The sequence below is a fragment of the Tenrec ecaudatus genome, chromosome 5, assembly GCF_050624435.1.
Source record: "Tenrec ecaudatus isolate mTenEca1 chromosome 5, mTenEca1.hap1, whole genome shotgun sequence".
NCBI lineage: Eukaryota > Metazoa > Chordata > Mammalia > Afrosoricida > Tenrecidae > Tenrec > Tenrec ecaudatus.
In genome coordinates, this window is record NC_134534.1 from 153391442 (window position 1) to 153417138 (window position 25697).

General features: G+C 46.6%; 1 protein-coding gene across 1 annotated transcript in view; it reads left to right on the forward strand.

Annotated features, from left to right (window-relative positions):
• The window catches only part of RUVBL1 (RuvB like AAA ATPase 1), a 52474-nt gene extending 27057 nt beyond the window's left edge, over positions 1 to 25417 (forward strand). Inside the window, exons 4-11 of the mRNA XM_075550129.1 lie at positions 5352 to 5503; positions 8664 to 8753; positions 9562 to 9711; positions 10776 to 10839; positions 12003 to 12201; positions 19908 to 20010; positions 24115 to 24206; positions 24863 to 25417. Of these exons, the coding sequence (XP_075406244.1) occupies positions 5352 to 5503; positions 8664 to 8753; positions 9562 to 9711; positions 10776 to 10839; positions 12003 to 12201; positions 19908 to 20010; positions 24115 to 24206; positions 24863 to 25022 (1010 nt within the window). The 3' untranslated portion in view covers positions 25023 to 25417. The remainder of the gene's footprint in view (positions 1 to 5351; positions 5504 to 8663; positions 8754 to 9561; positions 9712 to 10775; positions 10840 to 12002; positions 12202 to 19907; positions 20011 to 24114; positions 24207 to 24862) is intronic.
• Positions 25418 to 25697: the final 280 nt, after the last annotated feature.

Sequence of the window (25697 nt, forward strand, 5' to 3'; positions counted from 1 at the left end):
GGAATTGCACCTGAACTGACTCCACCGCACCAAGGTGAAACACTAAGGGCGTGCAACAGAACAGCAAGGAGCCGAGCAACAAAGTCCCAGGGAATACCAAAAATGGGCTTTGGGGCCAGGGCATGGCACCCCATCAGACTGAACTGGAAAACACTCCTAAATGTCAACAAACAGTCCTTGAACTATTTACAGGCTTTTCTTTTTTTGTTGTTGGTTCCTTTTTTATTGTTTTGTTGGTTTGTTTTGCTCTGTCTTGTTTTTTGTGTATATTGTCTCTGCAGGTCTATTTAGATAAGGTAGACAAGATAAACAATCTGGAGGAGAAAGCAACTGATGGGCTGTTCGGAGTGGGGGGCAGGGAACATGAGACAGGGGAGGCAGGGGAAAGGAAGTGGGTGTTAAACCCAGGGCCAAGGGAACAACATGTGATCTAAAAATCTATGGCGAGGAGGGTGTAAGAGGCCTGGTAGGGCTTGATCAAGGCCAAGAGGAATTACTGAAACCCAAATGAAGGTTAAACCTGATAGTGGGACAAGAGGAAACTAAAAGGAAGTAGAGGAAAGAACTAGGAGGCAAAGGGCATTTATAAAGGTCTAAATGCAGACATGTACATATGTAAATTTATTTATATGACTATGGGAAAATAGATCTATGTACATGTATTTATAGGTTTAGTATTAAGGTAGCAGATGGTCATTGGGCTTCTACTCAAGTACTCCTTTAATGCAAGAACAATTTGTTCTATTAAACTGGCATTCCATGATGTTCACCTTCCCGACACGATCGCAGAAGACAAAATGGGTGCATAAGCAAATGTGGTGAAGAAAGTTGATTGAGCCCGGCTATCAAAAGATAAAGCATCTGGGGTCATAAACGCTTGAAGATAAACAAGTGACCATCTAGCTGAGAAGCAACACAGCCCACATGGAAGAAGCACACCAGCCTTTGTAATCATGAGGTGTCTATAGGATCAGGTATCAGGCATCAAAGAACAAAAAATCATATCATTGTGAATAAAGAAGAGTATGGAGTGGAGACCCAAAGCCCATCTCTAGGCAACTGGACATCCTCTTACAGAAGGGTCACAAGGAAGATAAGAGTCAGGGTGCAGAATAGCACTGAAGAAACAAAGCATTCCTTTAGTTTTTTAATGCTTCTTCCCCCCCCCCCCCACTATCATGATCCCAATTCTACCTTACAAATCCAGCTAGACCAGAGGATGTACACTGGTACAGATAAGAGCTGGAATCACAGGGAATCCAGGACAGATAAACCCCTCAGGACCAATAATGAGAGTAGCAATACCAGGAGGGAAAGGGAAAGGTTGGGGGAGGAAGGGGGAACCAATTACAATGATCTACATATAACCCATCCCTGTGGGACGGACAACAGAAAAGTGGGTAAAGGGCGGCATCGGACAGTATAAGACATGAAAAAGTAATAATAATTTATAAATTATCAAGGGTTCATGAGGGAGGGAAAGGGGAAAATGAGAAGCTGATACCAAAGGCTCAAGTAGAAAGAAAATATTTTGAAAATGATTATGGCAACAAATGTACAAATGTGCTTGATACAATGGATGCATTGTGATAAGTTGTATGAGCCCCAATAAAATGATTTTTTTAATAAGCTTTGTAATCACAGTCAGTTCTAGTGTTCCCTTCTTTCTCCTAGATTCTTTATTAGAATGGTTGGTTAAAATGTTGAATAATGGTAGCCAGGCACCGTTTAATGCGTCTGGACTCAAGGCAAAGGAGGCAATTAGCCACACATTCCAGTTTGCACATCTGTTCCTGACCCTCTTTCTCCTCTTGCCACAGATGAGCAGCAGTTGTTGACACTGACTTGCGCTTTGCAGAGCCGCTTGAGAACTCCCATTCCGTGCACTAGGAGGTAGAACATAGCACTCATTACATTATTAGGCCAATTAACTGGGTGCCCCGTGAAACCCTTAACCTCCAAACCAAAGAACTAAATTCCCATAAGGGGCTTGGTTGCACATAAGTAGCCTCAGCAAAATCTTACCAACCCTCTCCTCCCCCCATGCATTTCTGTAAATATATCTATCACACAACTTTTGCCAATTCAGCTCTCCTAAGTGTACAACCTACTGACAGCACTTGACTGTGTAACTTAAAAAAAAATCAGTTTTTTTACGTCACTGTAAATGAAACGCATTACTCCATAGCAATAGCCCCCTTTTGCCACCCCTCCTTTCTTCCCTTAGTAACCACTAATAAACTTCATATCTATACATTTGCCTTTTTACATGAGGTCATACAATATTTATCCTATTAGGATTGACTTCTGTCACTCAGCGTAATGCTCCAGGCCATCTACCTTGTGTCGAGACTTTGTGTCTCTTACTGGTTTAGTATTCCATTGTATGTACAAGGAGTCTTCAAATTATTTCATGGAAAAATTGAATTTAAAGGTAATGGAATTCCCCCACAGTTGTTTTGTAGCCCCCTTCTATGGATCAGTTTTACTTACCTAGTCTATCGATGAGCATTTTGTGTTGTTTCTACCTGTTGGCTATTGTGAATAATGCTGCAATGAACAGTGGCTTACAAGTGTCTGTTTAAGTCTCTGGGGTTTATAAGGTGGCTTAAAAAAGTTCTTGGGAAAATTCCATTATTTTAAAAGCCCCCCTCATATAACTAGGAATGGAATTACTAGATCATATGGTAGTTCTGTTTTTAGTATTTTAACGTGCATTCCCACCAGCAGTATCCTCATATCCTGATTAACATGTGTTATTTTCTGTGTGTTTTTTAAATTTCATTTTTAATCTTAGCCCTCCTAATGGGAGTGAAGTGGGATCTCACTGTGGTTTTGATTTGTATCTGTCTTATGGCTAGTGACATAATCTTTTCATGTGCTAAGTTTTCTGTGTATTTTGATTATTAGATTCTTATATGGTTTATATTCTCTAATATGGTTTCTAAAGATATTCTCTCCCAATCTTCAGTTTTTGTAAAAATACTTTTATGAACAAAAGTTTTAATATTTAGGAAGTCTTAATTTTGTTTTTTACTGTTGATACTTGTTATTTTAGGTAATCCATTGTTAGAGACTAGGCCCAACTCCGTGTGTTGCCCCTGACATTTCTTCTAAGAATTTTATGGTTTTAAAGTTCATAATCTATTAGGAGTTTGTTTCTGTTTCTCCACATCATGGTTTTATATCTGTTTAGTTTGTATATCGTTTACATTTCTCCTCGTTTAGATAAAATATAAATTAGATGGAGATTAGAGTTCTACTCAAGGACTGCTCTAAAGTGGGGGTGCTGAGGTCTAACAGCACATGTTGACTGGCGAAAAGGATAGGGTGGGTACTACAGAAAAGACTGCAGAGAGGCCAGGCCCTTTGGTGCCATGGGAGCCAGAGACTCTGCCTCTCAGTCCTGGATCTACTGTGAAGGAGGAAATAGCACCTCCTGAGCTGGTATCCCTGAGTGTGAAATGGAGAGTTGCACTCTGATTGAACTGTGATCGTAAGGGGGCTTCCTGCTCTCCTGGGCATTCTGGTGGGTGTGATGGAATGAGCTGTGCTGTGTGTGAAGGCACTCTGCACTGGTTGAGAGTGCTGCTTATACAGCTATAGGCCCACACTTGTAGTGTATCCATGTTGGTGTGTTCTGTTTGCTTTCCCAGTCAATTAGATGCCCCTCCTGTATGCATCATCAACTGCTGTGACCCAAGAAAACTTCCTTCCTCAGCTTAGAATGGCTCTGTGTGTGTGTGTGTGTGTGTGTGTGTGTGTGTGTGTAGATTCCATAGCTGTTAAAAGTGTTGTGAGTGTGTTGTGGTCTGGCTGTTGCTTCAGAGAAGGCCGTCTGTATCCTGGGAATTACAGTTGAGTAATAGAAGCTCAGATATGTGTGCATTGTGTGTGTTTTCAGAGAAACCCTATTCAGGGCTGTACCTTTGTCTTCCTGTTTGAGAAAACTGCCCATTATTAACAACTATCTGCTGACGCACAGAAAAGAATGTAAGTCATAGTGGAAAGATTGGTGAGTTTTCATAAAGTCAGCGCATTCACGAACCCACAGCCAAGTAAAACAGCCAGCAAGACTAAGAAGCTCCATATGCCTCCTAGTTGTAGTACCCATTTCCCCTGGCCCCGCAGGCAGAGACTTGTCCACAATGACAGGCTTTGGGGGAAAATAAATGGTTTAAGCCAGAAAACGGCTCAAATTGTAGTCAGAGCTTAAATGAGTTATGGTGACATGGGTTATTATGTCGTGTGGTAGCTTCTTTAAAAATTATGTAGAATTGGTGAAAAATTGATGGCAGTTTTCTTAGGTCTACCTAATGATGACCTCTCACCTCTAAGTGACTTCATTCATTCATCCATGTGTTTGCCTGTTTCGCCGGACACCGTCAGCTCAGGATGTCCACAGGCTACCGAGGGTGGACTCCACGTCCTCCGTGTTGTGAATGCCTGGGCCAGCACTGCGCTGGTGAAAAGCCCAGGTCGCAGCGGGAGTAGATTTGAAGGGTGAGGCAGGGCAAGCTTTTTAGAGGATAGGACTTTTGACCTGACAGTCTAGAAAGACGAGTTGACTAGACAGAAGGGAGGGAGGGGGTGCTTCAAGCAGCAAAAACGTTGCATAAAAAGGAATGGAAAACATGTTTTGAAATTTTGAGTCTTAGTCAACAAATATTGAGGATGCTATGCTGGTGATGTTCAACTTAATTGTGAATATTCTAATCTTAAAAATGTTTTTTTAATGATATTATTGTTAGTATAGGTGGGTTGTTTTGGAAATTGGTTCTATTGTTGTATCTTTGGAAAAATCCAAGAAGATGGGGAATGGCAAGTCGTTTTTTTTGTTGGGGTGTCTAGTGAGGGTAAACCAGGGGCACAGACCCCTTGTAGGACCTGATCAATGATAAACACTGCTCAGACCCAGAAGAGCCAGAAGTAGTACAGGGAAAAAACCCAAAAAATAGAATAGGAAGTTAGTCTTTTGGCTTTAGAATTTTGTTTGAGAGTCAAAAGTGCAGGACACAAGAGCATAGGCGTGTTGGTCATCACCGCTTAAGTGGGGTAGAATGATTTCTGTGTAGAGATTGAAAAGCTAAATTTTAACCACTTGGGTATGTAGAAGATACCTGAAACAATTCTGAAAATTATCAAGTCCCTTTAAAATATCAAAATAAAATTTCTCAATAAGTACTTTTCAGTTTACATTTGTATGTGTAGCATTTTTTGTACCTAGGTTGACACCCTTGAAAGTGCATTAAAGCCAACTTAAATTTCTCTGGCCTGGAAGTTTTGTGCCTCAAAAGTTGCGACCTAGCAGATTCTATTACTTACAGTGGTTCGTTTGCCGTGTCTTCCAGGGCTGCGGATAAAGGAGACCAAGGAAGTTTATGAAGGTGAAGTCACAGAGCTAACTCCATGTGAGACCGAGAACCCCATGGGGGGATATGGCAAAACCATTAGCCATGTAATCATAGGACTCAAAACTGCTAAAGGCACCAAACAGTTGAAGGTGAGTGCGTGTCAGCGAGCTCTCCTCTTAGGGCCCTCAGCCCTGTGCAGCGTTGGGCAGGCGCTGCCACTTCTCGCTGCCTCAGTTTCCATGTTGGCGCAGGGGCTGTCCGAGACTTAGAGGGTGTTGTCGGCAAAGTCCGAGTACAGAGCTGGCATGTGGGAGGACTCAATAAAGATAGCATTTCCTTTTCTTATTTTAATTTTAAAATAAAAGCTGTATGATTAAGTCCCAAGAGATGACATTCTGCGGCTACCCCAAAGGCCCCGATCCTCTCTTTTGAACGCGGGTGTTAATTCTTTTAGTTATCCATGTTCATCTTAAAGAAGGAGCATTGAGTAATGTCAGAGATGTATACAATAGATGGCGCATGGACTTCCTTAGGGACCAGATCCAGAATCCAGACTGCAGTTGCTTCGCGTGCCAGGGCCCAGAGACTTGTGTGGCTTCAGCAAGTCATTCTGCAGCAGGCCAACGTCTGGTAGAGTGGCCTGGTGATGAGTGTGGAGTCCCTTGAGATCCTCCGACAGACGGCTTGTAAACTTTTAGGATGCAGGCTGCAGTGAGTCAAGACCGTCCCCGGGATTCCTGGGACTGTTGCCTACAGCACCGTGGCCTTGGGCATGGATTTATCCTGTGACTCATAGTTTCTTTATCTGTTTAATGGGAATAATAATGGCCTTTCTCACAGAATTCCTCAAAGAATTAATGTTAGAACTTTGGATGTAGCACCTGGTTGCATTATAAACGGTAGCTACTATGACCACAGTAGGTTTGTTGTCAGTTGGTTTTTTCTTGGTGGATATTATTGTAAAAGCCTTAAGTTAGATAAAGTCCATTTGGATAGTAGTTTTTGCCTTATTATTATTGAAGATAATATCTTTATCATAGCTGTCATATATTGTATGTACCAGACTCAGAGCTAAGTATCTTACTTAATATTATTTCTGATTATAAATTTATGTGTGTGTGTAATTTTCACACACAAATAACTCCTGGAAACATTAAGCCATTTTCCTGGAGTCCTAACCCAAGTTTCTCTAGGCCGTAGCCATGATGCTGTCTGCCTGCCACCTGGCTGGGTGCCCTCTAGCAAGGCAGGTCGGCTCTCTGCGCTTCCGTGTGCGCACCTGTAAGTTGCGGGAGATTGATCCGTACGTTCTTCACCTGTACGCTGGTCGACAGTTCTATGGTTCTTTGATTCTCTAAGATTGTCTCTTGGCTGCTGCTTTATGGAGCTCATAAAGATGCCACTTCCCCCAAGGACCTTATTTCCCCCCGGCCCCTAACCAGGCTCCATCTCAGGAGCTTGCCTCTGCAAATATCTCTTTTATGCCTACCACTTTGCATTAATTAGATTACTTAGTAGGATCTGCCATCTTTCCAGTAATTAGAGCTTCAGTCAATTCATTGGGAAGAATTAACTGCTGTAAAAAGGCTTGCGGGGTATACACTCTCCCACATGGATAGATAAAATGAGTGGTGTCATTTAAATTTCTACTATTCGTAAGGTTGCTTTACAATTCTTTTCAAGAAAATGAAGTAAGGGAGAAGCTGATTGTCTTCTCTTCTAAATTGGGTATTTCTTGACACCCCACTTCAATCTGCAGGCGGCTCAAGCCCCAGCAGGAGTACTGACTGCCTTCCTCGTGCTGCTGTACTGCTTTGTGGCTGTGCTTACCACCACCACCACCTGTCCTGTCGCCTCACCTGCACCCAGCCAGGCCAAAGCAGAACCTGAAAGTACTGCTGGCAGTGGGTTGTTTTTTTGTGTGTAACATGAAACCACTTTTTCTTTTTTTATTTTCTCATAAAAATTTAAAAACTTTATTAGATGGCAGAGAATATGACAAATAGGAAGAAGGTAAATTACCCCCAAATATACCACGATGACCTAACAGACATTGTGTGAGCTACATAAGTAGCATATTTAGTACAATATGGTGTTTTAGGTGCAGCTTCTTACTCTCCCCCACCCCTGTGGTGTTAGGTTTTTATCTATCATTTTATTCTTTTTAATGGTTTTTTTTGGCATTGATTCATTTATCATACAATTTAATAGTGCAGTCATTGTCAATTTCAGGGTGGTGGTGGTTTTTAAAAGCTTTATTGAGATGTAAGTTTAAATAAAATTTACTGATCTTAAGTGTCCACTTTGAATTTTGGTATATTTTCAGAGCTGTACAACCATCACCACAATTTACTTTTAGAATATTTTTATCACCTCAAAAAGAAACCTCACAGTCAAGACTGTAACCCTTAGTCACCCTTCAGGTCTGAACTTGAACTCACTCTCTGTTAGAATATTTAATCGCCTGAGGTCAAGCAAGCTTCATTTGCCCAAGGATAACCATAACCATATTTTATGACACAACTGTTATTAAAGTATAACATAGAGAAACTTGTGTCTAAATACTGAATCCTTAGGGGGAGGGTGCTTTCTTTCATAGAGTATCAGCTCGCTACTCAACAACCATCCTGAGTAGATGGAGTCTGGATGGTCTGGGGAAAAGCCTCCGTTCCCCAGAATGTGTGAACTTCCTTTCCTGAAGGTGCACACTGAGCAGTCCCGTGAGCACAAACCCTGGGGTTTGAATACAGAAGTGTGGGGAAGAACTTGTATGTTTTGCTTTGGATTTTACACATCTGTGGTTACAGCTGAGTCCTTTTTATAGGTGTGGAAATCGAGGCTCAGAGAAGCTTGTCCAAAATCATAGGCCCTGCTAAATACCAGCCTTGAGATTGGTACACAGGTTCAAGCAGGTTGCTCTGGTTGTGGAAGGTTCCACACCTGGCCGGGCAAGGCGAATGAAGGAGTGAAGCACAGGTAGTAATACAACTCGGGAGAGAGTGGGCTCTCTGCACACGCAGTCAAATCCATGTTCTTACAATTCTAGCTTGTGCTGCAAAGGAGGAGAGCAAGTCTCCCCTGACACCCCCTCTTGTCCTTTACACAGGTGCGCCCACTCCCTCTCCTTCCTTGTACCGTCAGACTCCCAAATCCAGTCGTTCACAGTCATAACGCACACGCTTTCTCGCTCCCGTGTACGCGACACGTACGCACAGATAACTACCTCGAATGTCTTGGGGGGGAGTAAAGAATTCTTCTCATAAAGAAATATATGTCTTACAGTTCTCTGATTCTCTCTCCCCCTTCAAGCTGGACCCTAGCATTTTTGAGAGTTTGCAGAAAGAGCGAGTCGAGGCTGGAGATGTGATTTACATTGAGGCCAACAGTGGGGCCGTGAAGGTATGTCTTCCCCGGGCCTGACGCCACCCCGATCGGATGCCATAAAGAGACTCGAGTGGAAGCCAAGTTTTTCCTTCAGAGGGTGTCTGGGCTGGGGGGGTGCTGTCTGGGGCGACGTTGATGGAAGGTTGGCAGTTGCCCCTTCAGGTTTAATAAAGTTTGCTTTCCCTTTATCTTCATTCCATAACCTTCTCATGATAAAGCAGACAGTCTCTTAGAAAAATACTAAAACCTGTTTCGAGGCGCAGGGAGTACAGGGTGAGAAACCAAAACAACTTTAGTCATTTTCACATTGAAATGTGCAGTGCATTTCATCTTCCTTTTATCTCTGTGGTATTTTCTCCCCAAGATATATGCACGTGGAAAGGAATGCTGCATTAGCTGGCATTCTTTTTCTATCTGATTCCCAGTGTCCTGTACAGTGTTTCTCACTGTTTAATGGATGAGCAGAATACTTCATATCATACAATAAATCACCCACCTACAAAAGAGTCTGAACAGCTCCCTCTGTCTCCAGTTAATCTACTGGATTTGCCTTTATCGGGAATTGCATACAGTTAAGAGAGAGGGGTGGGGGAAGATTCTTGGAGAAAGTATCGGGTGGTGTTCAGCAGTAGTTCTGGAGCCCAGTGATGAGCAGATAGCTTACTGCCTTTGGCAGCCGGGGAGTGGGGCAGATTTGGGGTTTGTCAAGTATGCTGTCGGGCCCGCAGTTGGGAACTGAGACCTTTATCTCACTTTGTGCTGTGCCATTTGGGGACTTGGCAGTGAAAACTCACAAGGAATTCACGTATCTCTCTCTCTGCAGAGGCAGGGCAGGTGTGATACCTATGCCACAGAATTTGACCTTGAAGCTGAAGAGTATGTACCCTTGCCCAAGGGGGATGTGCACAAGAAGAAAGAAATTATCCAGGATGTGACCCTGCATGACTTAGATGTGGCCAATGCCAGGCCCCAGGTACTGCCTTGATTCCCCTAGCTCAGGAAATGACTCCTCAGCTTCCAGATACCATTTCCTAGGGCCTACCTGGCCCTTTTCTGTCTGTAAGGTTCAGCAATTAACATTGACTCCGAGCTAGGAGGGATTCCTTTGTTTCCATTCAAATGCTGTAGTCACAGATGATTTTGTGGGCATTGTTTGCTATCCCTGCCAAGCCTCCGGCCTTGAGCTAGCCAGCTTCCTCTGTGGCTCCTCTCCAACTTCAGGCTTGAGCCTGGGATGCTTGTGGTGTTTATGGTGGGGAGGGCCCCTCTGCAGGATTCGGGAAGCAGGATGGGGCTGCATCTTTCTTACCATTTAGCCGACTCTCCAGTTCTTTGGGTTTGAGATAGAGCCCTGTCTGATCCTTACGCGGATTAGAAACTATTAGAGACTGTGCCTTAACTCAGGAAACGCAGGCAAATGTGTTTACTTAGTGTGTTGCTTAATGACATTCCAATGTATAATTAAAAATGAGCAATTTCTTCCCTGTTGGTGGGCTTTCAGGTTAGTTTCATCTGCATCTTTAAGCAGGCTGCCTCTTACACAAGCATTAGGAGGGGTTTTGGCTTGAAATTGGATTCGTTGGGTGTTTCAGTTCTCAGACTTGGTCGAGAGATGGCTGTCTTGCACCAGAGACCCCTCAGTAGGTGGGATGGCTGCCCCAGGCTGGATTTTGGAAAGGTGCTGCACTAGAAACGGGAAGTCAGCACTGGCTGTTTGGCTACTTAGTCGTTTTGGATCTCCGGGTTTTCTGCGATACAGGACCCTGTGGTTCTTCTCTGTAAAAGCCGTATAATAGTTCCTGCTCTGATTATCAGTTGTTATTTGCCACCTGTAATTGTTTACATTTTAGTGATGAGCACAAGGCCTAGTAACCATGGGGACCACTCAATACCGAATAAATGACAAAGCACCCGCCTCTCCTCGTGCTGACAGTAGTGTTAGCCATTGGCAAGGAGGGTACAGGCAGTAACAAGTCTTTCATGGGGCCACTGTTCTACAGAATGAACCTTCCTTATAAGTAAGTCTGTTTTCTGCAGGGTGGACAAGACATCCTGTCCATGATGGGCCAGTTGATGAAGCCAAAGAAGACAGAAATCACAGGTAAAGTGAACTGCTGGCCTGCTAGCAGGGATCAGAGCTGAGGGCCGTGGGTTCTGGTATGTATGCTCTCTAAAATTGTTGTGAGTGAATCCCTCTGACCTTGAAACTACTAGCTTGTGGCTACCCTTAGACAGCCCTGAAACACAGGGAGTGCTCTCTGACCCAGTGCACTCACTAGTCTCCTTTCGCTGTGTCAGATCTCCCTCACTGATCCTCACAAACGGAGACAGCAGCAGGTTCTTTCTCATTGAGGTTCTAGAAAGGTCGATTTGCGAACCTTGGCTCTGCCAGGGTAACTCCCAGGGTGGATCATGGACAGTCCCGCAGATGGCCTGCCTGACCTTCTGGGGGTCCCAGTCTTCTCTGAGAGAAGCCCTCTGGTGGCCAGCCCTTTATTTTACCCCTTTTCTCTTCCTGGATTTAAGTAGCAACTGTTTGTTAGCTGTCCAGCCAGTGGGATGATCAGAGACCTTCCTTTCTTCTGGTCATCAAGAGCAGTTTCTGTCACTGATCCTTTTGGGGCCATTTTTGCCTCCTGGCTTTGGTGACGAGTGCCAGAGCTTGGGTGGGCCACTTTCTCCCGAGACAGCCACAGGGCTAGATTGGAAAACGAGATGGCTTCTTTAACTTTTCAAAGACGCTTGATGTGTGTGCCCGTGCCCCTTCCTTCCAAACCTTCTCATTCTTCCTGTTTCCCCCCAGAGAGGATTCTAACTACAGCGTTGCTTAGTTGGGCACTTGATTGAAAGTTAATTAACCTAAGCTTTGTCACCCAGGACTGAAAGAAAGGGTCATTTCCTGAGTGCTGCTCAGGATAATTTGCATATGAAAGCTCATTTAATCCGAGGCTCCCAAATGCTAGTGTCTCTGAGATCAGGCAGGGAGCTGATGAGGGTGGGTGTGAGACAAACCGAGATGTGTATGCCCCTCATGAAGTGCTTCCCATTCTACAAACCCCTTTCTAAACTCAACATATCTTCAGAGGAGGGTGCCATTTTGTGACCTCAGCCAGTGAGATTAAAGTCTGGACTGGGCGCCCCACTTCCCTGGAGTTATCTAGCTAGTTGTCAACGTGGCATTTGGATTAAACATAGAAGGTGAGCAAGTTGAGAGTTTCCCCTGGTACCTTGTACTGATCTTGTCTGTCCACTTTTGCCTCCTAGACAAACTTCGAGGGGAGATTAACAAGGTTGTGAACAAGTATATTGACCAAGGCGTTGCCGAGCTGGTCCCAGGGGTGCTGTTTGTTGATGAGGTCCACATGCTGGACATTGAGTGTTTCACCTACCTGCACCGGGCCCTGGAATCATCTATTGCCCCCATTGTCATCTTTGCATCCAACCGAGGCAATTGTGTCATCAGGTAGGGTGCCTGCCTGCCATGGGCTCCAATTCTCTGGTGGGGTCATTAACATCATGGTGTTGTGGGGATGAAATTGAGGGGAGATCATGTTCACTTTGAGAGCAAACACGCCCATGTTCCCTGGCTTCAGAGGTGGTTTATGTACCAAACAAGGCACGAGCCGCCCTGAATGTTGCTGAATATAGCACCTCTCAGGTGGCTCTCTCCAGTTGACTTATGCAAAGGTCAGGTCAGACCCCGGGAGAAAAGTGGGAAATCTAAACTCTGGGGGCTGGACTTGGTGACGTGTAAGAGAAATGAGCCGCTCTGAGCCTCCACTGAGCTCTGGAAGGAAGACAGTGGCTTTGTTTTCTAGATGAGAGAAGTGAATGTCAAAATAACTTAGCCCAAGTCCTCGAGAAGGATGAGAACCCAGGTGGTTCTGATAAGAAAGCCAGGACTGTATGCTTTCTGTCCTTCTGCCTTGCCTTCTCGAAGTCATATGTGCATCCCTCCCCTCCTACCTGCTCCCTGGCTGTCTTGAGAAAGGGAGGTGTTCAGGCTCAGGATCCGAAGAGAGAATGCCCCTGTGGTACTTACCCTGCCAAGAAAGGCCTAGAGCTGGGAGAGGGGAATTCCTGGTGCTTTGGGTCCCTGAGGACATGCTAACTTGACATCCTTCGTGTCTTTCAAGTGTCAGCATTCTCAGTACCAGGGAGTCCTGTTGTTCCTTTGATTTTCTGTGGCCCTGTGTGAACAATCTCTGCAGTGAATGCAGGGGGCATAGGCGGGTAGCCAGGGGCTTGTTAAGCCGAGAGTGTAGTGGTGGGGGGAACAGCAGCCCTGAGGAAATCCTGCACAGAATGAGAGAAAACCATGTTTGGAACCCAAACTGCTGATTCACCTCAACTTGCCTCTGAGTGGTATGGGCCCTTTTAAAGATGTAGCTTGTTTTTAAGAGAGCAGTTTATCATCCCCCTGAGGTGGTCCAAAAGCCAGTGCTGCTGGCTCAGGGGAAGCCCTACCGAGAGCTCCTGTAGTGCTGTAAGCAGGACCAGGAACAGGCCCCACCCCGCCCAGCTCACCCTCCCTAGCTGATCACTCTCACGGGGAATTAGAGTTTGAGTGCATGATTCAAGTTCACAGCACAGCAGCTCGTGATCATTTATCATAATAGTGTGTTGACAAGACACAGCCTAGTGCCCAGCTGGCCACTGGGAAAAGCCCAGGCTTAGAGCACTGTTGATACCTGGGCATCATCTGGAAACCAGGTAGGTAGGTGAGCCATGCGCCTGACTTCCTGCTTCACAGACCCAGCGTGTTTGTTGGACTTTCCCTGGCTTGTACGATAGTGCCCCCTGCTGGGGAGCTCTGCGAAGAAGCTCTCCACACTAGATAGATAACCAGCCTAGCCGACACCAGTAGAGCCTAGGACCTCTCTCTGCCCCAGACCAAGGTCTCTTACAACTCAGGTCACCTTATCTTAACTCTGCCCAGTCAAGAAAGAGGGAGCTCACCTTACCCAGGGAATAGGTACACGGGAACGTTAGATGTAGCTCTTTGACCTCAGAACTTCCTCAGCAGGACACGGCTCTGTTGAGTCAGCAACCTGGGTGATTTGACCCAGGACTCTACAAGCTGAGTTGATGGGGGCTGTTGAGATTGAGGGGGCACTTTCCATGAGCGGGCTTTTCTGCAAGTCAGACGGGGAACCGAAGTAGGGTTGTGTGCTCTAGAAGAAGACTTCAGGGCCAAACCCTGATGGGAGGGGAGAGAGGGTCTTCGAATTCGAGATAATAATGTGAAAAGTAGTAAAGATCAAATAATATGTAGAAGTATCCTGTGTATCTGGCACGTTGGTGATCTCAGTGACTGATTGACGACGTATTGTTCAGATAAGAAAACGAAGGCGCCAAGATGATGACAAGGTTATACCACTCAGTGAGGCTGAGATCTGAATCCAGAGTTAGACTCCAGAGGCCATTGTCACAGATTGGGTTAAGATGTGAAATGGTGACTTGCACTTGTATAGGTATGGCAGTATCTGATTTGCTGGTCCCTGGAGGGGAGCTGGGGATTTCTTTGCCCTTGAGCCTCCAGAGCTCTGAAGGAAAGAAGAACCAGAGGATGGGAGCTCTATCTCTCTAGTGGGCACTGTCCAAAGCACTCTGTGATGGATCAGCCTACACACTCCCACAAACACACCGGGATAAGTGGTGTTATCTCCAGACTCAGGCAGGAGTTGACCTGCCCATGTCAAAAGCTAGACAGTATTGCCAGATGCTGAAGCCTGAGGACCATCTGGCCCCAAAGTTCTCACTGTTCGCCGCTAGCTCATGCTGCTTCCCTGAGTGATGATGCCCTGTCAGCTGATTGGGGTCATGAGTAGTGGTGATGGGTGGAGATGACATCCCTGAAGGTCAGTTGTTACAGTTTGGTCCTTTCCAGTAATTGCTCTTTGGCCTTGAGGTCTCTGCATAGGTAGCTTTTGTGGTTAGGGCCTTAGTGGGTGACCCTTGTGTCTTTTCTGGGGCATGGAATGCGTGGGACTAAGCTGGCTCCCACATGGAAAGTCATAGGCATTGGAGGCAAATGGAAGCTCATAACTTTGGCTAGGTAACTTGACCTCTCTGAATCTCACTGCCCTCAATAGTAGATGTAAAGTATTCATATAAGCTAAGGCCTAGAGCAGGGGTCCTCAAACTTTTTAAACAGGGGGCCAGTTCGCTGTTCCTCAGACAGTTGGCGGGCCGGACTATAGTTTAAAAAAAAAACTGAACAAATTCCTATGCATACTGCACATATCTTATTTTGAAGTAAAACACCAAAATGGGGTAAAAACACCCAGCAGGCCGGGTAAATGTCCCCTCACACCTGGCCTACAGTATTGCACCCCTGGGGCCTGATCTCCTGGTCCTGCCAGTATTCATGGCTTGGTCTCAGGGCCTTCTGAGAAAGCAGGGAGATCATGGAGCTTCTCACTCTTGCGCCCTAGCAAAAGCCCCCAAGCCCTCTGGGCCACTTCTCCGTGTGGATGGGAATGGGTGGGGCAGCATAAAGGACGTTCCATGAGGAGCAGTGTCCTCGTGGAAAAGATAGACTTGTGAACGCCGAAGAGTGTGTTGTCTTCGGAAGTCCTTTCTCTTCCGGGTTCTGGGATCCTCAACTGTCAGGGGAGTTTGGTCTTCATCCAGTTCGAAAAATTTAGCAAGTTTCAGTTTTATTTTGAGATACGGCCTCTAAGCTCAACGAGTCTTTGCAGGAGTTTCTCTCCACAAGTCACGTAGTGTCACTGAAGTTCCTAGGCCAGAGCCCTAAGTGGCAGAAGGAACCCCAAGTTTGCTGTAAAACACAAAACAAAAAACCAACAACTTTATTAAGATTTAATTCACATAATACAATTCGCTTATTTAAAAGTTCGTTGATACTTTAGTACATTCACAGATTACCTAAACCAGTTAATACCAAAGCCAATTTTAGAGCATATTTAATTCGCAGATAACCCTTTACCCATGGACAGTCATTCTTCAGCTCTGTGGCTCGGACTGGCGAGTTTTTTGCCAGCTTTAGCAGCCCCGTGTCCAACAGAACGAGCACTGCCCGGCCCCTTGCCGTCCTCATGCTTGTTCCCTGGGTTTCAGCCTATCGATGCAGCCACTGTGTCCGTCTGTCTTGTTGAAGGTCATCCTCTCCTGCTGTCCCTCCACTTCACCAAGCATAATGTCCTTCTCAGAGACTGAGCTCTCTTAGCAACATATCCAAAGAATGGGAGGTGCAGTTTCACCATACTTCCTCTAAGAAGCAATTCTGGCTGTACTTCTGCCAGGGTAGATTGGTTGTTCTTTGGCAGTCCACGGTACTGTCAGTATTCTTCACCAGCACCATAGTTCAGATGCATCGATTCTTCTCAATGCATTCCAGCTTTCACATGCATGGGAGGCAACTGAAAATGCCACGGCTGTCACGCTCACCTTGGTGCTCAAAATGACATTCTTGCTCTTCAGTAAGGTAATACCTTTGCAATACGGTGTGAACACGAATAGAGGAGATTGCTTAGTTGCCATTCTCCTGTGTCTAAGTGAGTCACTTCAGAAACGAGAATTGTTGGTACTGTTTGTCCTTGGATCATGAGGTTGTTCTATGCTTAGAATTCACTGTCCAGTGTCTGGGTTGACATTGACGTAGGACATGAAGCATTCATGTTACATTCTGGAGCAGCCTGGGTCAAGAGCTGTTAAATATTTGGTGAAAAAATTAACAGTGTCAGATGTGGTATATCTCTCTTTGGATATAGGAATACACCTTTTTTTAATGTTAGATGAATTTATGTTGATGAAAAAGAATCTTGACTATTTCCATTTGAGAGACAAGCAGGCCCTTCCTTCAGTTTCTAAGATGTGGAAAATGTCAGAAGGATTTTTACAAGAGCTCTTTTGAGATGATCGTAACAAGTAATGCCCCCCAAACCTGAAAGCATCACAATAAATGGTGGCATTGCTAAAGCATATATCCAGGCTCTGTCATGTATTACAGACCATCGGTTGGGTGTATTTCACTGGTTCCCAGAAATTGAGTCCTGTAGAGATCCTGAGGAATTCCCAAGTCCCGATATAAAAATTGAAGCCCAGGAAAGGGCACCAGGGCTTCCTGGCTTCCAGGACAAAGTGCATTCTGCCACAGTCTTCCCCACTGAGAGCCTCCTTCAAATGGCCCCCGTTGTGCGCTGCTGCGCCTAGAGTATGGCCTTAATTCCAGACACTGGAAGTTTCCATTTAAGTTTTGCTGTAAAGTGTGAAAGACTAAAAATATGTATTGCCTTGACATGCTCCAAATGCTCCATCTGCTGCTCCAACTCTCGAATTTTAGCAGCTACTATGACCAGATTATACCTTGTTCTCTATGAACAGATTTTTAATTGTTATTTCTATAACAAAAAGTTGTTTTTTATGTTTCCAATCAGCCACTGCCTAACATTTAGCAAATATTGGTTAATCTTTCTAAGTCTGACTAAGAGATTATTAGTGTGATTCACCTCATAGGTGAAACTACTGGGGTGAAGAAAGAGAAACTAAGTCACTTGTCCCAACGGAAGTTACAGTAGGCAGCGTTAGAACAGGAGCCCAAGCTGCCTTGATCCCAGAGTCTGTCCACTGCATGCAACCCGCTCGTGTATGCGCCAAGCACAGCGTGTGTGCACAGGATGCTGTTGTGCTAGGGCTGCAGTTGGAAGCAGCTAGTGTAATGAGTGCATATATTGTTGAGATGAAACGCAGCGAGCACTCTGCCTCTCTGTGATCCTCTGTCTTTTCCTTATCCTCCTTTGCCCTGTGCATACCAAGGTGGCTTTCAGCAGTTACTCCATGCGCGCGCGCGCACACACACACACAGCTGATTTGTAATAACGTCATCGTGCACATGTCGAGGTATAGCTTCAGAAATTGCCTTGTCCCGATAGATAAGAAAGTGTTGGATTCTGAGCAAAAATTGGGCCTGTGCTCTCACAGCCCAAAACATTAGCTAGAAGAGACTCACCCGAAATCAGTTTGGACAATTCCTGAGTGCCAAAGTGTTCAAATCAACATGAAGCTGAGGCCAGCCAGAGTTAGAAATGAGCTTCTGGGATGCGGGAAGAAATGTGCTTTCTCAACCATAATGTATCTGTGGTGCATTTTATTGCTTGGAATTGCGCGTGCAGGAGAGTGCGGGCTCCCACCCCGCGCCTGTGCAATGTTACACAGCTGCTCCGCCCCTCTCCTGAGCGGCATCCTGGACCAGTGTGTGGCGAGCGAGCGGATCGAGCTTTGGGAACCATTTTTCACTACTGCGCTTTCTAGGAGAAGCTTTGTGCCTAAGACAAAAATGTCGTCTAGTTTAGTTCTTGAAAAATACATTCCACTCTCCAGTAGTCTATTTTTGTTGTTGTTAATTGTTTATTTACCAAGAGAAACTACTCCTTCGCCCACAGTCGTATTTCACAGTTCAAGGACATAGGCCGGTGACGTTCATGGAACCACTCTGAAGACAGTCTTTCCGTTCCACATCACTGTGCGCTCTGAAAGACGCCAGCTTCCCTCATCGCCTGAAAGTCCTTTCACGGATCCAGAGTTTCTGTAGAAATCGGCAGATGCCTTCCTCCGGTCAGCAACTGCACACTTAGAGAAAGCTCCAGCCCCAGAGATAGAATGAATGCTCCACCCATGGGAATCCGCAGCCGCCTTGCCAGGCCTCGCATCTGAGGCTCTGCCAAAGCACCGGCAGACACGGCGGCTCTTCTTCCTTCCTTCCCAGTAGTCTTTTTACAGCAAACGTCTTGTTTACATTTTTCATCTTTATGGACTCAAAAGTGTAAAAAAAAAAAATAAGTCTCCTAATGTCTTCTTACAAATTATGTTCTTTATAAGGGAACACGTCATTTTTCCTCTAAACTTTAAAGTTTGTTATTATGTCTGAGTGAATGTTGTAGAATGTCTATCTTTTTGTCCTTAGGATATTGAAACAGGACAAAGAAGTCTGAAGTGAGACTTAAAAACAAACAAAACCCTCTGGCCTAAATAGAATTAAGTGTAGCTCTTAAGGATTATCATGCTTAGTTCGAAGATTGTAGATAGGTACACCAAATACAGAAATTTGAATTGTGATAGAATTTTTCAGAAAATATTTTAAAGAAATGCTTTTTGCGGAAAAGAGGGGTTTTAAAACATGCCTATTTTTGTGATACTGGTTAGACAGGATAGTAAACTCTCAGCCATCTTGCTCATCAAGGAAGGCTGGAAGTGATGCTGATGTAGACCTGCTGCTGTTAGTGCTTCCGAAGGCTGAGGTAGAAGCCCACAGGGCTTCCAAACCCTGTGGTGAAGTCCAAGCCCAGAGGGTCCCCAGTCTCTGCCCTGGTCTTCTTTTGACTCCGCAAAAGTACTTTAAGCTCTCAAAAGAAAAAATAGGCAAACAATATTACTGGACAGTTCCCCTAGGAAAAATGACATGCATATCAGGGGAAGCATTCAGAGGCCTCAGTAGCAGTCATGGAGAAGCTAGTCTTCACTACGGTCCCCTTCCCTCTTTCTCCAAACAGAAAGACAGTGAGGAATCAGAGAAGGCGGGGCCGGGCACTCCGCGGGAAGAGCAGCTCACTGGTGTAGCTGCATGAACTAGGGCCATCGCTTAGTCACTCACAGCAGGGCCAGACTGGCGGGCACTCTCTGTTAAAGGCGGTGAGGTGTGCTGAAGAAATGCTCACGATCAGATGACTGTTTATCAGAGTGGTGATAATATTGCAAAAATTGGATTGATTTGATGGATAGTTATATTTTAAACATGATTTTAAGACTAAAGCAGTAGAAACAAAAGTAATAAAAAGATGTGCAAACTTGGTATAAGTTATAAAACTGCATGTGAGAGAGAGAGAGAGAGAGGTTTGTTAAGTGTCTAGGGGATCTTTTGTCTGGCCAGCTATCAGCTAACAGTTTTCCAGGCAATCATTTTTAGTGCAATGATGGAAGGCTGCTTTTCTCTGCCAGTGTTCTTCTGCCAGTAAATAACTGCTATTTACAAAGTTAGTAAAGTTGTTTTTTTAAGCTACCTGGATATTAGTCTGATTACCTTGTGGGCCTGGGCCTGGCTTACGTAGCTCGGGATACTGAGTGTTTGGCTTTGTCAGCTCCTCACCCTGTGCTTCCAGGTTCTTGTCTTGGGGTGCATGGCTGATGTGAGTGTTTTGGCTTTTGCAGAGGCACGGAGGATGTCATCTCTCCTCACGGCATCCCTCTGGATCTTCTGGACCGGGTGATGATCATCCGGACCATGCTGTACACCCCACAGGAGATGAAGCAGGTGAGTCCCTCCTCCCCACCTCAGTCCTCCAGTGTTCAGTGACAGCTGTGCCGAAGGGCAGCCAGTGGCACTTGACATCCACCGCTTGGCTTCGATCACGCTGTTTCTGAGCCTCAGTCTTCTCATTGAGAAGTCCAGCAGGCTAACTGGATAGAGCCTGGCGTCTCATAGACCCCACCCCCTGCCTGGGGTCTTGGGGGCACTTTTCCATCGCTCTCATCTGAATATAACCAGCAACACTGGTGGCCACCAGCGCCAGCAAAACGTGACCCCATGGTAGGCCCGGGCGCTTCTGCGCTGCTAGGAGGGCGAGCCGGCTCTGCCCCACCAGGACACACAGAGGCAGTAGAATACCCCTGACCAGAGGTGGGGAGGCAAGAGCCCTAGTCGTCCTTGGCAGGCTCCTGCTGTACACCAGGGGGTCAATGACCGGCTTCCTTGGGGTGCTCCAGGCCTTGCTGGCAAATTGTAGTTGAGTCCTTAACTCGTCAGAGGCACGGAGATGAGCATTATCAGAGGTTGACCGTGATGTAAGAGAACCGCGCACTCCTTGTCTGGCACATGGTGTGTGCTCTGGAGTGTGAGCTAAATTTGAATTTGTGTTAAGTTCGGGGTTGAGGGGTGAGTGACAGAAATGTATGAAGGTGGGTCTCTTCCCAGGGGGCATGGTCCCATTTCTTTCTTTATTTTTTTTCTTAGTGAGTGAGTGAGACAGTGAGTGAGTGAGAGAGAGTAAGTGAGTGAGAGTGAGGGTGAGAGAGTGAGTGAGTGAGACAGTGAGTGAGTGAGAGTGAGTGTGAGTGAGAGTGAGTGAGACAGTGAGAGAGTGAGTGAGAGTGAGTGAGAGAGTGAGTGAGTGAGAGTAAGACAGTGAGTGAGTGAGAGAGTGAGTGAGTGAGAGAGTAAGATAGTGAGAGAGTGAGTGAGTCGGTCCCATTTCTTTCTGGGGGAATTACCTCTTGCCTTGGTGGCATGGTGGGTAATGCGTTGGTATGCTAACCACAAGGTCAGCTGGTTGAAACCACCAGCTGCTCTGTGGGAGAAAGATGAAGCTGTCTACTTTCAACTAGAGTTACAGTTTGGAAAACCCAGATGGTTTAGTCATAATTGATTCGATGGCAGTGTTGTAGTTTTGCGTGGGTATTAGAGCACCAATTGAGAGCTAAGCATTGCCCTGGAATGTTACACTCAGGATTTCTCTCCCCTTATCTATACTTCAGGTAGTAGGTATGACTGTCATTTGTTGAATTGTTAGGACTGAATCAGTCTAGGCTGCAGAGCCAGCCCATCCCTGCCGTGTCCATGCCGACTGCTCACTGATGGATTGGTGGTCCTCTGCGGCAGCGAGCACTGCGCCTGCCCTTGCCCCCAAGCCTCTCCTTGCCAGCGTAGGTTCTCCCAGGGCTAGAGTGTGACGAGATGAGGCTGCACTGACCTCCTGACGAGAGGACGGGCCTACTTTGTTGGACTGTCGCCCAGTCCTCTGCCAATCACAACCTTGTGTGATTCCACATCATCCTCTGAGGCAAGGAAAACTATTGTCTTCAAGACTTTGCTAAACACTCTGCCCAGGTACACGAAGCCCACGAGTGGCTACTGAGTGGCGGGACCGGTTTGTACCCAGGCATCTGCTCCTGTAACCGTTGCTCAGTCACATTGCTTGCTAGGTGCCTCTCTGCCAGAGCTGCCGCCTCTGGGCACTCCTACAGTCCTCCTGATTCCCAGGGACCTGTCCAGCAAAAATGAATCCCTGGAATGTAAGGCCTTGTCAGGTTTCCTTTCAGAACCAGAAGTGACAAAATACAGAAAAGGCTGCAGTTCATAACATTGATTGTGTGCTCCCTAGGAGATAGTACCCGTGTTGGGGGCTTTGTCACAGGATGATGTTCTGCTGCTGCTGGATGATGCCTCCTAGGCTATGCATAGGGAAATTGGCCTTCCCTCCCCTTGTGGTTCTACCAGGACGGCAGGCTCGCACCAGCCCTCAGGGCTTCAGAGGCCCCTCAGGCCTTCCTTCCATTTTGGGATTCCCTAAGGTGTGTGGCTCAGCAAGAAGGAGGGTCCTCTGGTGACTTGAGCAGCAGGCCCAGGGTCCCTGCTTAGCATGGTCCATGCATCCCGGGGAACAGTTTGTCCAGTGCTGGGAGAGCAGGGCCCTAAGGCTTCTGGGATGGGCCTGCATTGTGCATGGTGCTTCAAGGAACAACCCTTAGCACTTACACTGGAGCCTGGCATCGGTTTGGTTTTTTTTAAAAACCACTAAATATAACTTGTGTACTCTGCCATCAGCACCGACATCCTCATAAACTATCCCTGCAGGTTATTAAATGATTAAAGATCTAATTTATGAACTGTCCGTTTCCGAGCCGTCTGAAGTAGGAGCTCTTCTGATTGCTTTGACCAGCCCGAGACAGTGAGCGCATGGTGCCCCGACACTCCCGGAGCTGAACCCCGGGCTCTGCTCCCTCCCCAAGGCCAGTGTCTCCTGGGTGGGTGGGTAGGTGGGACTCTCCACACCAGCACCATGATCAAGTGCGTGCAATGCCTTGGTGCCTCAGAAGACTCCCGGACAGTCACACACTGGCCGGCCCGCTGCCTAAACAGACGCATTTTGGCTGTGTTTGTGAATTGTATGGACAACTTGCCAATGTTTAGAGATTTCCTGTAAAAAAAAAATCTGAGTATTTATCTTTGGAAAAATAAGAGCCTCCGTTGACCACACTTGGACTTTGCCACTGATGGCTTGCGCTCAGGGTCACCCCTCCTGGATACACGTACCCCCTCACCACAAGCTTGTCCCCCACTTGTTGTAGTGAGTACAGGGCCTTTTCCATTTACAGATACCTGTCATCCTGGTGACCCTTGGTGGCCTCATGGGTTATGTGTTGGGCTGCTAACCACCCTTGCTCTGCAGGAGAGAGGGGACACTTTCTACTTAGAAAGTATGTGTTAGTTTCTGAAACTCACAGGGCAGGTCTACCGGGGCCCTAGGGATGCTTTGAGTTGGTATCAACTTGATGGCAGTGAGTTTGGTTTTTGGTTTGGCACCATGGCTAAGCCCCCACCCCTGTGGCCCCGTCCTCAGAGCTCTGCCTGACGAGCTGAATGGGGTTTGGAAGTGGTCCATCAGTTCCCTGATTGACTTGGCTTACCACCACCCCCTTTCCAAAAACATTACTCTGCGCCCCTGGCAATTAACGTTTACAGCCCAATCCAGAATAAAGTGCACACACCGCCCCCCAGCCCCCATGGTTCCAGTACCTCTTGGGGTGCATCCCTCACTTTGGGAAAGACTGAATTAGATAACCCTGGCCTTTCTTTTCCCTCCTGGTGACGCTTGAGCTTGGAACTCAGTTCCGTCCACTGTCTTGCCTCCACCCCAGGTGTGTGTTTATGCCTTTAATTTAAACAAGCACTTCTTGATATCTTGTTTACAAAGCTGCCAAAGTGAAAAATTCCTGTATTATATGAGGCTCGAAGTCCTGGAGTTATCTCTGCTCCACACCACACAGCATCATTATCCTGGAGGGCTTATCACTCAGTGCGGGCGCGGCTGCGGGCCCCAGGGCCACTGCTGTGACTGCCCATCGCCAGCCTGTCCCTCCAGTTTCACCCACATCCTCCAGCAGCGATGAGCGGCAGCCTCGTTGTAATAGAGTAGATCTCTCAGTGATGTTATGAGGAGTGATAAATTTTTTAAGTAACTTTTTTTGATTTATGTAACCATTGTATTTACCAAGCAAATGAAAAAAATATCTCTGCTTGCCTGAGTGCTTCTAAGTGGTGGTGCCCGCACTCAGGAGGCAGAGCTTTGGAAGAGACCGTGATTTGGTGCAGGTGTGCTAAAACACCCAAGAGGCTGGGTGAGGAAGCAGAAGCTGAGCCGTGCTGGTGCCAGGCACCCTCCTCACGAGGAGCACAGCTGCCAGACGTGCTGCCGCCGAGGAGTGCCAGGCCAGCGCTCTGCCACCAGCCCAGCTGCGCTTCTGCTTTGCAGGATGAGGAACACTGAACAAAATTGTTTTTAAAACACTTTGTTCACCTTTTTAAATGGAAACTTGTAGTCAGTTACTGATTATGACCATGTTTTTTCTTCTCTGAAAGATCATTAAGATCCGAGCCCAGACAGAGGGAATCAACATCAGCGAGGAGGCGTTGAATCACCTCGGGGAGATTGGTACGAAGACCACTCTGAGGTGAGCTTCCCTTCCGGAGCCAGTTGCTGCCAGGTTTGCTCCAGCGCAGCAGACCTTCTGCGCGGCCTGCGGGCTCTTGCTGAGGCTGGCCCTACTGGGGGATCCACGGAGCCACCCCTCACAGGCCAGGGGTCCTTGGCGGCTGCCATGAGTACTGTAGACATTGTTCCCAGACACTGTATGTTCAAACAGCATGTTTAGATAATGATTTTTAGAAAGTCAGCATACGTGCCCCTTAGCGGGGAGCTGGTGGGTGGCACAGGGCAGAGGTGGCGGGTAGAACCAGAGATGAGGGTTCACGGCGGGCAGCTCACTTGCCTGGGCCTTGCCCATCCTTCCTCCTGCTGGTTATTGGGTACCATGACAGATTGTTCTCCCCTGGCCCACCAGTGTGCCTCAGTGGAGTCATTGCCTAATGGGGGCCTCGCAGACTGTGATTGATTTGAGGAGAAGGAATTGAGCCATGTGGGTGACTTTGCCCTCTCTAATGGGGTCATTGCTGCAGATCTCGAAGAGGGACAAGGGTCTCTGTCCTTTTCTGCTCTGCCTGCAGCTCATGGTGGGCTCAGTGTTAGTGTCTGGGCGGACTTTGGGGGAGGGGAGCCCCCCTCTAAATGACCTCGGTGTCACTTCTGCCCTGGCCTTGTCCACTGTAGGTATTCGGTGCAGCTGCTGACCCCAGCCAACCTTCTGGCTAAGATCAATGGGAAGGACAGCATCGAGAAAGAACACGTGGAGGAGATCAGCGAGCTCTTCTATGATGCCAAGTCCTCGGCGAAAATCCTGGCGGATCAGCAGGATAAGTACATGAAGTGAGCTGGCCCTGGGCTTCCGCCAGGAGAGACTGCTGGGCCGGGCCTGGCCGGGCCCGCTGGTGCAAGAGCTGGCCCTGGGCGGGGCTTCTTCACCCAAAGGCACGGCGGGCTGCATTGCCAGTTCAGTGTGGAGAGCATTTCGTTTTAAATTATCACACTTTCTCCTGTGGCTGCTTTCAAGGAACCCTTCATTACCTGGTGTCTTTTCTAATAAATTGTTACAGGTTGTTTTGATGTTACCGCTTTAAAACATTTTCTCTTAAAAATTTTTGTTCGAGCTGTTTAGATTTCCAGAATTATGACAATAGTGGTGTATACTCAGCATTCGCTAGTGTTAGGATGGTGCATTAGGATGGTCCTTTATCACAAATAAAGAACCAGTGTTGATAGATATTACACTTTACTCCCATTTTCATGGTTTCCCCTTTGATGTCATTTTTTCCTGTCCAGGATCCATCCAGGGCATCACGTGACATTTAGTTGTCTGTTAAAACAGTTCACCAGCCTGCGGAAAATATTTTTCCTCAAATGTTCCTCTTGAGTATATGTAGGGGTAAGAGGATTTGGGGAGAAGACTTCAGGGGAGAATTGCTGTTCTCATCACATCAAGGGTGTACCCTGCTAAACTCGAGGAGGGAGATAGTGTTTGTCTTCTTTCCACTTTCCATACTGGCCT